The sequence below is a fragment of the Balaenoptera acutorostrata genome, chromosome 15 (assembly GCF_949987535.1).
Source record: "Balaenoptera acutorostrata chromosome 15, mBalAcu1.1, whole genome shotgun sequence".
In the NCBI taxonomy this organism is placed as follows: domain Eukaryota; kingdom Metazoa; phylum Chordata; class Mammalia; order Artiodactyla; family Balaenopteridae; genus Balaenoptera; species Balaenoptera acutorostrata.
Genome location: NC_080078.1, coordinates 43,543,673 through 43,559,993, shown reverse-complemented (window position 1 = coordinate 43,559,993; position 16,321 = coordinate 43,543,673). Strand labels below are relative to the sequence as shown.

Sequence of the window (16,321 nt, the reverse complement as noted above, 5' to 3'; positions counted from 1 at the left end):
GTTCTCTTCGTGGTTGTATTCATTTTGATGTATATTTGAAAAAATACAGCAAGCACATCAAACCCATAATGTATTGATATACTTTACAAATTAAAAATAAGTCAATTTAAGTTAGTGAAAAAAAAAGACTTCAAAGTTTTAAGTAAGATGTCCAGGTGCCATCTGGATAAACTATGGTGGCAGCAGGCCAGCAACTGGGCCTTAGGAAACAGGAGGTGGAAGGAAGCCACTTAACACAGAGCACGTGCTTTCACCTTTGCTACTCAAACCTCTTGCCACACCTCGGAAAGTCTACTCAATGCAACAACCTCAGAAATTCCCCACAACCATGGTCTTGAGAAATACTGGCTAAACTAAGCCACAGAGATTATAGCTGGTTCTAGCACTTGCATCTCATTTTGTCCCTGTATTTGGAAGCTCTGATACCAGTAGAGATAGAAATAAATGGCAAAGAGCCACAAGGAAAAAGGAACTGATACGGAACGTGTGAGTAAACAGCTGGCTTTAACAATTAGCTGGAGATGCTCTCACCGCTCACTTGTGAGATCTCAGGGCACAGATAACTCTTTCAAAGTGATTAGACTTTTCTGTTGTATGTAGTACATATTGATACATATTCTGCATGCATTACAAATGGAAATACTCAGAAATGCTATTCGCTAAATTTTCGGGGGAAAGCAGCTGAGGGAACTACTGTACCGAGAAGATCTCCAAGAAGCCCATTAAACCCTGTGCCCCTTCTGTGCTTCCTTCACTAAATAGAATAAAACTGCTGAAGTCCACAGATTTCATGGTGGAGTCTAACAATTCAGTGTCATTAAGCCTCACAGAGAGACACACAGACAGACAGACAGACAGACAGACAGAACACAGTGAAAACAGGACCCTGAGAGAAGGAGACCATCAGAACTCCTTTCTTACAGGGCTTCAGGTTAAAAACGGTTTTGTAACTAAATCAGCATGAAAACAATACTAAGTACAAAGCATAAATATTTCCCAACAATCCTCACTTTAATCTGGTTCTCTCTTTGACAGGTGTAACTTTGGTTTAAAAGGAGTTCTGAGGGTTCTCTGCAATACAGCAGCCCTTCCTGTTTTTTCTAAATTTAATTTTTATTAACTATTTGAAACATTCAGAAAAAAACTTAAATGCTACGACACTTGGATTTAACAAATGTTAGCATCTTGCCACACTGTCTCCCTCCTCCCCACGCAGGGGCTGGCTGGTGGGGCAGCAACCAGACAACACGGAACGCAGAAGCACAGGCTTCACAAAGAAAGTGGCTCAGAACTCGGCACATGACCTACACTTCCCTGAAAATGAGCCCGGCCACAGAGCTCAGACACCACAGTTAATGGGGATACAGTTTAAAATTAATACAAAATCCGTCAAGCCCAACACTCAACTATTTTCTCCCATTTCCACTGCAATCCAAATGCCATATAATCACTTTCATAGTTAACATTTCTGATTCACTTCTGCCCACAAAACAAGTTATAAGGGGTCAAGGAAAGGCCACAGTCTTCACAGAACCACAAGGTTAAAGGCATATTTCTACCTAAGGCAACGCCCGTCTTTATGTTAGGCAGTTACTAAGATACAATTTGAATTAAGAAACAGATACTGTTGGGCTTCCCTGGTGGTGCAGTGGTTGAGAGTCCGCCTGCCAATGCAGGGGACACGGGTTCGAGCCCTGGTCTGGGGGGATCCCACATGCCGCGGAGCAGCTGGGCCCGTGGGCCACAACTGCTGAGCCTGCGCGTCTGGAGCCTGTGCTCCGCAACAAGAGAGGCCGCAATAGTGAGAGGCCCGCGCACCGCAATGAAGAGCGGCCCCCGCTTGCTGCAACTAGAGAAAGCCCTCGCACAGAAACGAAGACCCAACACAGCCATAAATAAATAATAAATAAATTTAAAAAAAAAAAAAAAAAAAAAAAGAAACAGATACTGTTGTCTTTCAAGTAATTCCAATTCCATGTCTACTGCACCTGATTTAATTGCCCCATTACCTGTATTAATGGAATACACAGGAGCTTGTTTCGCATACCTTTTTCTGCATATGTTCACCCAGAAGCAGATTTAGAAATGAAAATAAGAAATCCAATTCATATTATTCAATTAACTATATACAGATCAGATAAAAATATCTGAAAGTCTGTATGAAGTATTCTCTTATAATTCTTCTAAACATTAGGGTTTTTAAGTCCAATATGTTTGCACTGACATAATAAATCTTTTTAGCAATGAAGATCAGAAGCCACCCTTTGTTGCAGTACTTAATTTAGCAGGTAAAATAATCCATTACTGAAAACTTACTTGACATAAGCTTTGGAATCTGGGCTTGTCCTCTCAACAGTGGGCGGTACAAGTTTCCCTGGTAAGTCGCAGGTGGTGGTGCAGCATTGCTGTAAACGCCAGTTCCAGAGCCTCTGGGCATAACATGGCTATAAAAGGACCCCCCAGCCAGCAAAACAATTATATAGACATATATCCAACACATAATAAATAAATGCTGGCAGCCATCTTTTTACTACTAGATCTGATTAGGACAATGCAAATTTAAAAGATTTATAATGGACAAAGTTCAAAACAGTACCTGATAATGGTGACAGCAAATATTCACTTATCACACCAAAGATTTTTAATAATCATGTAAATATTTATTAATTACTTTATGTAAAAAATAATTTGAGTCTATTTCTCTTTTTTTGCATTATATTTAGTTTTGTCCTCAAAGACCCATGCTGTTGCTATCACTATGCAGTTGACCCTTGAACAACGTGGGTTTGAACTGTGCAGGTCGACTTATAGGTGGATTGTTTTCAATAGTAAATACTAGAGTCCTATACAATACACGGATGAGGATTTTCGACTGCTCAGAGGGTCAGTGCCCCTAACCCCAGAGATGTTCAAGCGTCAACTGTATATACTACTACTCTATATCTTACTATTTTCAGTTTACTACTGATATATCAAACATTTCCCTATATCTTTCATAGTCTTCCTAGGTGTTAACATCTATACCTATAGAATACTTCCATGTTGATATCTCATATTTTACTAAACCAGTCCACCATTTAGTACCAGTAGTACAGACAACAATGCCTAGAGAGATCTGGGCATATAACTAGGCTCCTCTAAAATATCTTCTCAGGATCAATTCCAATAAGCAGGAATCTGGATCAAAAGTTCAGAGTACCTTCAGAACTTAAAACTCTCTTTAGAGGTATTTCTATGTTGCTTTCCAAAATGGCTGAAATAATGCAAAAAAGAAATCTTAAGAATATTTTAGATTTGCATTTCTTTTACTATTATGAATGCAGACGACCAAACAACCACAATAGAAACTATCCTAAGCAGTTAATCCCCGCAACAACTTCATGAGTTAAGTAGGTGTGATTATGATTCCCATTTTACACACAGGAAATGGAGGCACAGGGCGGTTCAGTAACGTGGACAAACGTATCAAGTGGTAGACAAGGCATCTGATCCAGACGTTTAGGATCCAAAGCCCATGATCCCACTGTCCCTTACTAGCACTAGCCACTGTATAAAGTACATGCTGCTGATGGTAACCTACTGCCTAAATCCCATTTTGAATCTTAAGGTTTTCCTATGAATTGGAAATATCTATTTATGAGTTATCATCATTAATTCATAGATGATAACTCATTAATATTTACCCCAGCACATTGCTCTTTTTATCCCAGCTTTACGTGTTACTGTTTCAAAGCCCCCTCTTTTATATACGGTTGTCTCCATAACTAGGAAAAAGACAATTTGATAGCTAATAAGGGCAGAGGATAAAAATCAGAAATTCACAGCAGAGGAGATACAAATGGCCAGCAGACATCTTAAAAGAGACTCAACCTGACTAACAGGCCATGAAACACATTAAGGCAGCACGGAGACATCAGTGCTTGGGTACAAGCCCAGGAGCTGATAGCTCTGCACAGAGGTACTGGGGACACCTGGACATGAACTCGGCCAGAACTTTCTTGAGGGTGAAGAGCACGTTTTTTTCTTTTGAAATAACGATCTTCTAGACAGCAAAATCTCTTAAGAGAAAATAACGGAATTCTCAAGCAACACGTAAAGCAATATACAGACCAAAGAAACAGAAGTGAATTTTAAAAAACGAAGAAAAGCAGAAAAGTATCAAAGTCATTAAAATATCTGCAGAATAGCTGTATTTAATGGTCTTAAATATTTGTGGCATAAATGCTGACTTAATGCTTTGTGGAAGACCCAGAAAAAGCAAAATACACACACAGAAAAACCTACCACTCACCCCAAAGCCCTGAAGGCCGCTGGATCCAGGTGGACGGGCCGCCGGTCCCGGTTAAAGCTGAGCTGGGGCTTCCACTGCCGCCCGTTGCTGGATTTCTCCCAGTCGCCAGGTTTCAGTACCGGTGCAGGTTTTCTAACCATTTGAAAATACAATATTTAGTTATAGGGATGAACTTCGTTTATACAAAATAAACCTAGAGTTTTATAAATGCATTATTGTTTACCTTGCTCCCGGAAGCATTACGGCTTTAAAAATGTAATCTTCAGCAAACTGTGGGTCTTTAAAATTAATACTAGAAGAGAACAATACATAATTTAATGATTATACTGGATTAGCCTCGCTTAACTACTATCATGTAAACTCTGGTACTTTTCACCTTTATTTTACTCATTTAATTTTTTTTAGGTTTTTTTTTTTTTTGGCCACGCTGCATGGCTTGCAGGATCTCAGTTCCCCCACCAGGGATTGAACCTGGGTCCCGGCAGTGGAAGCCTGGAATCCTAACCACTAGGCCACCAGGGAACTAGGTACTTTTGACCCTTAAACAGAATAACTAAAATTCAAAAGTGTTCTCCAAAAATGATCTTAGTCACTGGATTTTGCCAAATTGCCAAATGGCTAAACATCTTCCTCACCAAACTGCCACTAATTTCCAGGATGGCCCTCGTGTAACTTTCTGTGCAAGAGTCATGTTCAAGCTAATTGTGAGTGATCACAGAGAAATAACAGACATTGCCCACCCAACTCTTGAGAAATTCCGGTATAATATCAGAGACAGGTCCAAGAGGTTTGCAACAACAAAAAATAAAAAACACCTTTCATTTTTTTCAGTCCATGGCAAAGACCCTCCCTCTGGCATCTTAGAGAAGATCAGCTCTTGTTACAAGAAAGATGCAAACAACAACAGAAACATTTGCAAAATCAAAAAAAAAAAAGAACACAAATAATCCATAGGGGAAAAAACACAAAACCTCCCAGTTGGAAGCCTGTATCCTGCTCTACTAATGTGTGTTTGTGATAATGTAATAGCCACCATTTGAACACTACACGAAGGCTGTACATTCAGACTAACAAGCTGGGCCACACTGCCTTTCTGGTGGGGGGTGTGTGTGTGTGTGCGCGCGCCTCTCAAAGCACACAAGTCTTCCTTCTGACACAGCAATGTCTCTTCTAGGACTCTGGATACGCGCCTGGTTTATACTTAAGGATGCTCATAACATCAGTATTCATAATGTTGAAAAACTGTAAAACCTAAGTGTATGGACAATAGTGGACTGGTTAAAGAAACTATGGTTCTTTCTAAAAACGGTATCCTCAATTGATATTTTTTAAAATGTAGTAACAAAATACTTAATGACATGGGAAAAGTACACATGCAACAGACTAGACACACATTCACCAAAAGGTTATTTGTACACTCAACCATTTCCTTTCCTTCTTTGTGCTTTTTTATATTCTCCAAAGATCCTCCAAAGATTACAGATTACAGTTGCAATCAGTGAAAAAAGGTTTTATTTAACTGGTTGACATTTTAGATAGCTAACTTTTTTTTCCTCTTCAAATACTGCCACTTAAAATAATTAGGGCCCATCTGTTACAGAGAAATTTTCGTTGCAGTAGGATTTAACTGTATATTTGAAGTACACAAAAATAGTTTCATTTATAATAAAGATGCTATAAGCTCAAGAACAGCTGAACAACACTTCATTTATTCAATCTGTTCCTCTTACAAACTCACTCTTCACCGCAACTGTCTTTATCTCAGATGTTCTCTATTCCAGATGGCTTAGGGCAGGGCCAGGCACGACAGGCAGTATGAAAGGTTTAAGAGGGTGAGAGAGAAAGAGATAGGTAGGTATCTGGGTCTGTTAGGGCTTTGCAGATACATAGTAAAGAGAGAAAACTGGGGACTTCACTGGCGGTCCAGTGGTTAGGACTCCGAGCTTCTACTGCAGGGGGCACAGGTTTGATCTCTGGTTGGGGAACTAAGATCTCACAAGCCACGTGGCGTGGCCAAAAAAAAAAAAAAAGAGAGAGAGAGAAATCTGGTGATAAAGCAAGACTTGCAACTAAAGTATCTCAAAATAGTTCTCTCAGTGTCAGCAGGCCTTTTCGGCAGTTTACCAAACAAATTTTCAGAGTGCCCACTGCATGCACGATCTCACGGTGGGAGCAGGGGCACAAACACTGACCAAGCATGGAGCCTGCCTCCCCTTCTAACAGGGGAAACAGATAGAAAAGGTTTAATAACAGTTTAATAAGGAAGAAAGTGGAAAAGGCAACAACAGGCACAGGAAAGACGCTGAATCAAAGCATGTGAGTGCACATGCCTTCCACACACACGCCCTTGTGAGTGTGGGCTAAATGCATGTATGTATGGGGGAGGCAGGCCTTTCACCTGGGACCAAGGAAAACAGCACCCAACAGGCTATGGTTGAAGGTGGGACAGGACTGGCTGCAGGACGGAACAGACATGGAAAGTGGTAGCTCTGTTTAACTGGAGCAGCCTTCTCAATGGGGATCTGGGAGAGAAGTAACAAGCCCTACAAAAAATGATTTGAGTGACTACGTACATTCTCAGTTCTCCCAAGGAAGATACATAACCAGTGCCATTCTAAAGGCACAGGATACAAACTGGTTCATTACATGCAGCAAATGCTTTAAGTTCTCAAGACTTAATTCTCAGGTGGGACCCCAGTTGAGAAGGGCTGGACTGGAATGAAAAAGTATGTGAACAGAAGTGGGCAGTTAAGACGGCCTGGCTGAACTGGAATGTTGTCATGAAGGGATTGTTCTGACCACAACGTAAGGCCACTTCAAGGTGTCAGAGAGTAAAAGCAATCCAAGACGCAATTCAGAAAGAACCACCCGGCCACACTGCATTAGAAAGATGGGGCGAGAACCAAAAGGAGGTCACAGTCGTAGCCTAGGGAATGCTGGGCGAGCTAAAGAAATGGCAGGGCTGGAGCTGGAAGGAAGATCATGCTTAGGTGAGGGCTCTAGGGGAACACCTGCAAGGCACCCACAGAAAGAGCTGAAACTAAGAAGTGAAAGAAAGAGCCAAGTAACAAGCTCCCAGGGAGAAGAGAGAATCCCAGGTCATAGTGATAATCTCTCTCAAAAGCCAACGGTTACAAGAGGTTTAATAAGAGAGCTGAAGCTAATGTTTGAGAAAACAAATCCATTTATTCGTCAAATATGTGTTTATTATATGTCAATTATTCCTCAATAAAACTGTTTTAAAAATTCCATTATTCATGTTCATGCTCTGAAAGGGAAAAAATTTCCAAGCTAATAAGAAAACAATCTCCAAGATCTCTCCCACTTCCCCTCAGAACTGCACTCAACAGAGTGATCTTATACTTAATATGGTTCAAGCCACTGGGAGACAGAAAAGGAGTATTTAAAAATAAGTTTGGAGGTCCCCCACTGAAGGGACAAGGGACACTACTTATAATCTGAAAGATTAAAGCATTCTTTCCCCTTGGATCTTTGAGAAAAATTTGAAGACTTAGTCTCTCCTAGAAAGAGTTAAGCTTTTACTGGTTGTGAGATTTTTTGTATTTTAATTTGTTCCCCAAAATATATACTAAGAACTATTATGTTTCTAGAAATTAAAGTAACAACAGAAGCTAAAGCACAACTCTACTGTACTTTTTTCCAATGTGATAACATCAGCCACAACTTAAACTTCCTAAAAGTAAAACAGACTTAGGCAGGAACCCATTAGGCAAAGGCCCAAAGGGTAACTTTTTATGTGGATCCAAACTTTCAAAGTGCTTTGTTTTTTTTTTCAGGTTAACGTAATTCAAATTTTTATAGGTAGAGCATTAAAAATAATGGAAATAATTCCATTATACTAAAATATATAGATAAAAATAATGGGGAAAAAATATAGATTACTCTGAGAAATTCCCACCATTAGAAACAAGAGGCATTAATTGTGGAGAGCTTACTGGGGAGGGAAAGCAGTAACATGGAGATAAAGTCAGAAGCACCCTCAGGGAGGAGACGAGTTAACAGAACAACCTCTGGACCCAACAGGCTGCCCGGCTAGGGTCAGAGAACTGTGCGTAGATTCATGTTGTTTCATCTAACTGGTGAACAGGGGAGGGAGCTTAACCACTCCCTCGGGGTGGAACAGTGCCGACTCAGCCAGCATAAGCTTCTACCCTCCAGACCAGCTCCGACGAGGGCTTGTAGAGTAGATCCCCTCCTTGGTAGGTAACCTCTCTATTATTTTAATCATTTAATTGTCTTCATAAACACACTAAGGACAATATAAATTAAAAATTTTAAACCTAAGCATAGTTGTAAAGTAAGGAAACTGAACAGTGCTTTTATTTTTATCACAAGTAGCACTTTAGACGCTAGATGTAAGAAGAAAATATTGCAGCAAAGTCTCAATAGAAAAAAAACACAATGCACAACACCTTTTCCAATTCCATTCACTTTAAGAATTATCCTTAGAAATGCTACTTAAGTACTACTATTGAGAGTGCTAGCACACATCACAAAGAAAGCAGAAAACTCCAGAAATCTTTTCATTTTTACCTTTTCCTGATACATTCCATAATTAATGCTCAATCAGCAAACCACTGCAAACTGTTCACGATCCATATACTTGACATTTTAAAGCACTTAAAGAGTTTATAGGACTTAACAATGTCTTTTCTGACATCCTATCAGAAGAGGTTAACCAGTTGTGTCCTATGAAGTATTACAGGCAGTGAAAGTTAACCCCTCCCAAGTGTTCCCAACCATCAAGTCTGTTACTGATTCCGTGTCCTCCACTTCTTCAGGTTTTGGATCTCAAGTGACCTGCTTGCCAACCATGAGTCTTACAAACACAGCAGTAATGGTCATTACATTACAAATCTATCTTCACGTACATCCACATTTTAAAAACATCTCCTTGGGGCTTCCCTGCTGGCGCAGTGGTTGGGAAGCTGCCTGCTAATGCAGGGGACACGGGTTCGAGCCCTGGTCTGGGAAGATCCCACATGCCGTGGAGCAACTGGGCCCGTGAGCCACAGCTACTGAGCCTGCGCGTCTGGAGCCTGTGCTCTGCAACAAGAGAGGCCGCGACAGTGAGAGGCCTGTGCACCGCGATGAAGAGTGGCCCCCGCTCGCCACAACTAGAGAAAGCCCTCGCACAGAAACGAAGACCCAACACAGCCAAAAATAAAATAATAAATAAATAAATAAATAAATAAATAAATCCCATTAAAAAAAAAAAAATCTCCTTGAAGACAGAAAACATTCTATCCCTTGCCTGATCCATCCAAAAGTGAACACAGAATGTTTGAGAAGCAGTCCTCTGAAGAAGTAAGTCTGGGCTCTTAGAAGACTCTGGCAAACACGGGTTCCAACACTATGCACAGCCAAGCTTTTACATGGGTTTAGAAGGATGCCAGGTGCCATGAGAGAAAAAGAGAAATCTGACATTGCCACTAATGAAAACATCTCTAAAGATTACATAAACCCAGATTACCTCTGAGAAGAAAAGCAATGAAGGGTAGGCAAAGGGAAGAGCATTCCAAGCACTGGAAGGAAGGCACAGAGATGAGTGGGACATGGAAGGGACCAGCCTGGAGAGCAAGGAGGCGGCGTCCCTGAGGAGCTGTGGGGACTCAGGCACACAGCACGGCTCCACCAAATTATGGCAGGAACCAAAGATCGCCGAGGGGTGGCAGTGTTTAAGAAAGATGAGACAACAGATTCAGTGGGAAGGAAGGTGGCGTAAAAAAAAAATCAGCTGGGAGAGCACCACGGTAATCCAGGAGGAGAGAGTACAAAACAGGCTCACTGGGAAAAGCCAGATATGAAAAATAATTGGGAAGAAAAAAATATTCCAGAGCAATGGTGTAGGTACATGGAGTCATGTAAAGTGAGAAGCCAAAGCTCCTAAGTCTGGGCATCTGGGGGAACAGGAGGTCGAGGGACAGAACGGAGAGATGGGCAAGGAGGCGTGTGAGGGGCACAGAACAAAGCAGCCAGTGTGGACACAGAGTCCGAGGTGAGACCAAGGGGGTGTGCGTGCATCTACTCCCCCAGACGGATAGAAAATTGTGCTGCTACACCAGGAAGATAACTTTTTTGTAATTTAAAAATCATATACAGGTTTTATATATTTAAATTTGACAAAGAATTATTCTAAAATACTCTGCTAAGCAAATTACAATGGTGGAGGAAGAGCAGAACGAGGAAAACTCAGGGAGATGGCTCAGTTCTGTTCAAGGTTACACTACTGCTATGTTGGACGATTTATGGAATCAGAATTGGAAAAAAAAATCCTAGGTAACAGCTGATTGTATTCTCTAAGAATCCTTCTATGAATTTAAGACACTTCAATAACTTCTAAAATATACTTTCTCAATACTACAGATAAGACCTAACACGATGGGAAGAATCTACCTAAAGTCAATGTGAGGAAATAACTTCTCAAACATGGAATGCAATACCAGATGCATGCAAACAGAGAAGGGGGAAAATATTAAGAGTCAAAACAGACAGAAATAACTGGCAGCTGACTCTGGAGGCTACCTTTTCAGATTTTTTGTTTATAAAGCAAAAAAACCCACTAGGATACACAAGAAACCCTGAAACAAACACACGCAAAACTACAGTAAACTGCATCTCAGCCTCAACATGACCCCTCAGAGAAAACACTGAAAATCACCTCATACGGTACGAGTTAACACTTTGGTCTTTCACGAATCTCTAGGAAATCAACTCAATTAAGTCAATTTTATTATGAAGTTATATTCAACATATACCTGAATTTACAGCTGAATCTGAGATTTCTTTCATAAATTAATAAATCTTGTGAAAATAGTGGATACCAAACAATACCAAAGGCCATTTCAGGCTCAGAAATCACCACCACCATATCATCATACAAACAAAAGCTCCAGGATCTGTCAAGTTTGTAACTCCTCCCTTGGGCAAGTCTCTATCCTAATTAGATAGCTAAGAAGAATTAACTATTTCTAGAGGGCTGTGAAAGAAGACCTTTGAGAACATGCTGAGAAACTGAGGAGCACAGCAAACAGAGAGGACAGGTGGGAGTAACTGGCCCGAAGCTCGGCTGGGAGCCAAAGACCCCAGGGGTTACTACACAGAGTCCACACTGGCTCTGCTGCAGCCAGGCTGTTTGTGGTGGGCACAGCAGCTTGGCTTACGGTTCTGAATCCCACCCTTAACAAAAGAGCCCACAGACAAAGAGCCAGGACAAATTATGTGCAAAGATAAACAAAAATCGTGGGTAGAGGTAAATAAAGGCAACTAATTTAGGAAGATTTTCCAAATTCACAATGGTTTTCTTTAAGTAAAAGCCTTTCTAGAATGGCAGTTGCTATCTAAATCCATGAAAGACAGGAAAATAAACATGCTTATACGTCACAATGAGAAATCTAAGTAAAATCCAAAATATTCCCTGAGAATGAGAGAATTAATGTGGGAAAGGAGTATTCAGGAACAGCTTTTACAAAATCCTTGAATTACTAGAATATTTGCCCTACTCTCATCTAAAGACTGAAGAAAACAACAACATAAACCCTGCCATCAAGATTAATAATTACATACAACAGTTACATAAATGAGTAGTAAGTTTGTTGATTTTTATCTAAATAGCTATATTATATTTTACATACTCAGTAGTAAATGCTGTCACCACTGAAGAAACGAAGTATAAGTTTTCCAGATGGCAGAAATTAGCCCCTTAAGTTTATAATTGTTGATTAAAAAATTCCACAAATTCATTCTATTTCATCTTAACCAAAATAAAGTATAGTAACAGTTTTGTTTTTAAAATCTGCAGGGCCACGACTATAAATGTAATAAATAGTCGTACAATACGGTGAAGCTGTGTGGGCCTCTGGGGTGAAGAGGTCTGTTTGCACATACACAGCAAACTACTCCTGGAAACTCCTACTTTCTACCTCCCACTTTTCTAATCCAGGAAGAATTAGAGGTTGTTAGGGGAAACCAGAAAGCAGAGAAGCAAGCTTGTTAAATCAGTAACCTTAACAATATACATAATTTAAAGTCAAGAGGCTCTACTCAGAGGTCTGCAACACAGGGACTCTCCAATCTCAAAGCACTGCTGTAATAACAGCTACCATTTCCCGGTGAACCAGTCTTCTTAAACTTATCTGCAAGTTCAGAGCTGCATTCTGGGCAAATGTCAGCAGTTTGGGGAAACTTACCTGATCGCAGCATTCTGTGTCAGATCCCTTAACATGGGAACAGGAGAACATACTATTCTAAAAAGAAACAAGAGAAGAACCATCTATTTGTGAATTGTAACCTTTTGGATAAGTGGAAGCGAGATGTTGCTATGTTTCTGAGGAATCATTAAAATGCACCAGCAAAACAATATAATCGTATATATCTTTAACAAAGGGCCTTGTCTTCCTTGCTTGTGATCTCACTAACAGAAAACAATTATGGGCAAAGGGCTTTTACCAGAATTTGTAAAGAATACCTACAAACCAAAAAGAGGGAGGTGAGGGAACAGATAACTTAATAGAAAAACAGAACAGGTATTTCATAAATGAGGAAAACCAAATAGTTAAGAGATATACCATACGGCATTCAATTTCATTAGTAATCAGAGAAATACAACTGTCAACCACAAGATCCCAACAAGCATCCACCAAATTGACAAAAATTAAGGTTGTGACAATCCCAAGAGTTTACAAGAACACAGAGCAATAGGATCTCTCACAAACTGACACAGATTACAAAATAGTGTAATCACTTTGGAAAACCCCGATATTATCTAGAATAGATGAAGATACACGTATTTTATGACCCGCAATTCTATTCCTGTATCTATACACCCTTGAGCAGCAGTTCTCAAACTCTGATATCAGAGCCCCTTTACACTCTTAACAATTGAGGACCCCAAAGAACTTCTGTTCATGTTGGTTATATCTGTCAATATTTACCTATTAAAAATTAAAACTAAGAAATTTTTTAAACACTAATTTAAAGATAATACTATTCTTGAAATAAATATTTATATATATAAATAATATTAGTATAAATATTTACTTATATATATTTATAAATAAATTTATTTATTTTTTATTATTTACTTATTTATAATATATTTATTTATTAATTATTTATAATATATTTATTTATATATTTATATAAATAAACCTATGATTGAAAACCTAAGACAATTTAGTAATAAACCTACCATTAATTTATATAACATTTTTATGAAAAAAACACTATATTTTACAAAGCAAAACAAAAAACAAATGAGAAGAATGTTATGTTTTGACTTTCTTTAATACATGGCTTAGTATCTATCTTAATAGCTGGATTCTGTTATCAGCTTCAGATTCAATCTCTTGAGATATCACACTACATTTAGCCTCTGGAAAACTCCACCATACACTCAAGGGAGGAAAAGAGTGAGAAAGGCAAACAGCATCATAACACCTTAGTATTATTATAAAAATAGTTTTGACCTTGCGGATTGCCCCAAGAGCTGGGCTTTGACCCCAAGTCTTTTTTTAGTCCAGGGGTATTCTGTTGTTGTTTTGTTTTCTCACTACTTTCTCATTATTACTATAAAATGAAACATTTAGGCAACAAAGTAAAAATGCTAACTATACATCCTCCCAATCGTTTCAATTATATACAATGAATGCTTACTGATCTGGAAGAATGGCTTCTTCATCCAAAGAAAACTTTCCTTGAATCCCATGACATAGTTCAGGTGGTACATCCATTGACTGTGGAAAAACACAGCCCTGATTATATACCCGAAAGAATGGAAAGCAGGGACTAAAACATATGCTTGTTCGTCAGCGTTCACAGGAGTAACATTCCTAACAGCTGAAAGGTGGAAACCACTGAAGTTCCCATCAACAGATGAGTGGATAAACAAAATGTAGTGTATACACACAATGGAATATTATTCAACCATAAAAGGAAGGAAATTCTGACACAAGATGGCTGAACCTTGAAAAATTATGCTAAGCAAAGTGAGCCAGACACAAGAGGATAAATACTACTGTATGATGTGACTTATGTGAGGTATCAAGATTAGGCAAATTCATAGAGTCAGAAAGAAAAAGAGAGGTTACCAGAGGCTGGGAGGAGGGGAGGATGGAGAGGCAGTGTTTAATGTTGTTTAATGGGTACAGAGTTTCTGACTGGGAAGATGAAGAAGTTCTGGAAACAGACAGTTGGTGGTAGTTGCCCAACTTTGTAGATGGTCTTAATGCCACAGAATTATACACTTAAAAATGCTTAAAATGGGGGCTTCCCTGGTGGCGCAGTGGTTGAGAATCTGCCTGCCAATGCAGGGGACACGGGTTCGAGCCCTGGTCTGGGAAGATCCCACATGCCGCGGAGCAACTAGGCCCATGCGCCACAACTACTGAGCCTGCGCGTCTGGAGCCCGTGCTCCGCAACAAGAGAGGCCGCGACAGTGAGAGGCCCGCGCACCGCGATGAAGAGTGGCCCCCGCTTGCCGCAACTAGAGAAAGCCCTCGCACAGAAACGAAGACCCAACACAGCCAAAAATAAATAAATTAATTTAAAAAAAAATGCTTAAAATGGTAAATCATGTTTATATTTTACCAAATTTAAAAAAGGTATTCCTGATTAATTAACCAAATAAATATACTGTTTAAAAACACTTCATGATGGAAGGGAGACTGTACCTCTGTGGAACCTGTCTTGTACAGCTCTAAAAGGAAGTCGTGCAGTGGGTGATGCTTCCCCACAAATAAGACATCGCCTCCAAGACTGTTTCTTCTATCTGGGGGAAAGTAGGAAAAGAATAAAGATCAAACAATTATACCTACAAGAGCAATTTTTATGACAACAAAATTAAAAGATGCATCTAAATTTTAAAAACTTAAAGTTTGTGAAAAATAATTTAACAATAATAGGTCTAAACAGGTGATATGTCTCTGCAGAAGAAAAAAAAACTTTGACGATAAGGTTTCAAAAAACAATGACTATCAAAAAAAAATTACTAAAATATACCTGAATTATTATGGGATTGCAAGATAAGGGTCAGAGTTTTCTTATTTATACAGAACTCAATTTCTTATTATAAGAAATAAACATTCCCTGAGGAAACACAAATTGTATCATCTGAGGACAAAAATTATACTAAGGATGATTGATGGAGATACTATTTCTATAGGTTTGTTACACTGGTATTAAATAAATTTTCCAATTCAGCTCAGCCTTGCAATTTCCCCATATTTTAACTGTCAGTATTAATGACAAAATCCCACTTTTTGTGAAAAATAACATTTCAAGTTAACACTCTGAGAGCAAATGCTTTTGACTCAACTTAACCTTCAAGCAAAGTTATTGTTATTTGGGGGGTAGGGGAGGAGGAAGGGAAGAAGGGAGATGGAGGAAATCTAACACTTATAACTTAAAAGTTTCACTTAATTACTATTCAATTTACAGATAATAAATTTTAAGAAACAAATTTAACTTTTGTTACAAAGAAGTAAAATCAATGATTTATGCCCCCTTTGTGAAAAATTCACAAATGAAAAAAAATGGTCTAATTTTATAAGGAAACGTGAAGTCTGTGTCCCACAGACTCAGCGTTGCCTGAGTGGGGCGCTGGCCTTACTCTCTTCGGGGGTGAGGTCCGGGTACACCTCTTCCAGGGCAGCTCGCAGTCTTCGCTCATCCACGAACGGCAACAGAGCCACACCTGGGAACATAAACGCACACCAACCGCCCAACTATTAGGGTCACCTAAATTCCAACTGGTCCAAATGAACATTTCTAGTAGAATATCCCTGCTAATATAAAAACATTCGGGAACTGAACTCTAATCTTTAGCCAAAATTCAACTGTAGAAGAAAAAATTCCAAATTTCCCACCCTTAAAATGGCTCATATGGAAAACCATGTTTGATCTTAACTGTGATAATAAAATTTTTAAATTAAATGAACAAGTGGCCACCTAGACACCAGCCTCTCTCTCTTCTCGCTCTCCTTACTAGATGCCCTCGGGCAAACCAGTCAA

At 39.3% G+C, this 16,321-nt stretch overlaps 1 protein-coding gene across 2 annotated transcripts in view; it reads right to left on the bottom strand.

Annotated features, from left to right (window-relative positions):
- The window catches only part of XRN2 (5'-3' exoribonuclease 2), a 92,635-nt gene that overhangs the window by 15,809 nt on the left and 60,505 nt on the right, over positions 1 to 16,321 (bottom strand). For both annotated transcript variants that reach the window (XM_057528382.1, XM_057528383.1), the window contains 7 exons: positions 15,921 to 16,004; positions 14,983 to 15,080; positions 13,967 to 14,046; positions 12,502 to 12,558; positions 4,515 to 4,583; positions 4,292 to 4,423; positions 2,317 to 2,444 (listed from right to left, as the gene is read on the bottom strand). In XM_057528382.1, the coding sequence (XP_057384365.1) occupies positions 2,317 to 2,444; positions 4,292 to 4,423; positions 4,515 to 4,583; positions 12,502 to 12,558; positions 13,967 to 14,046; positions 14,983 to 15,080; positions 15,921 to 16,004 (648 nt within the window). The remainder of the gene's footprint in view (positions 1 to 2,316; positions 2,445 to 4,291; positions 4,424 to 4,514; positions 4,584 to 12,501; positions 12,559 to 13,966; positions 14,047 to 14,982; positions 15,081 to 15,920; positions 16,005 to 16,321) is intronic.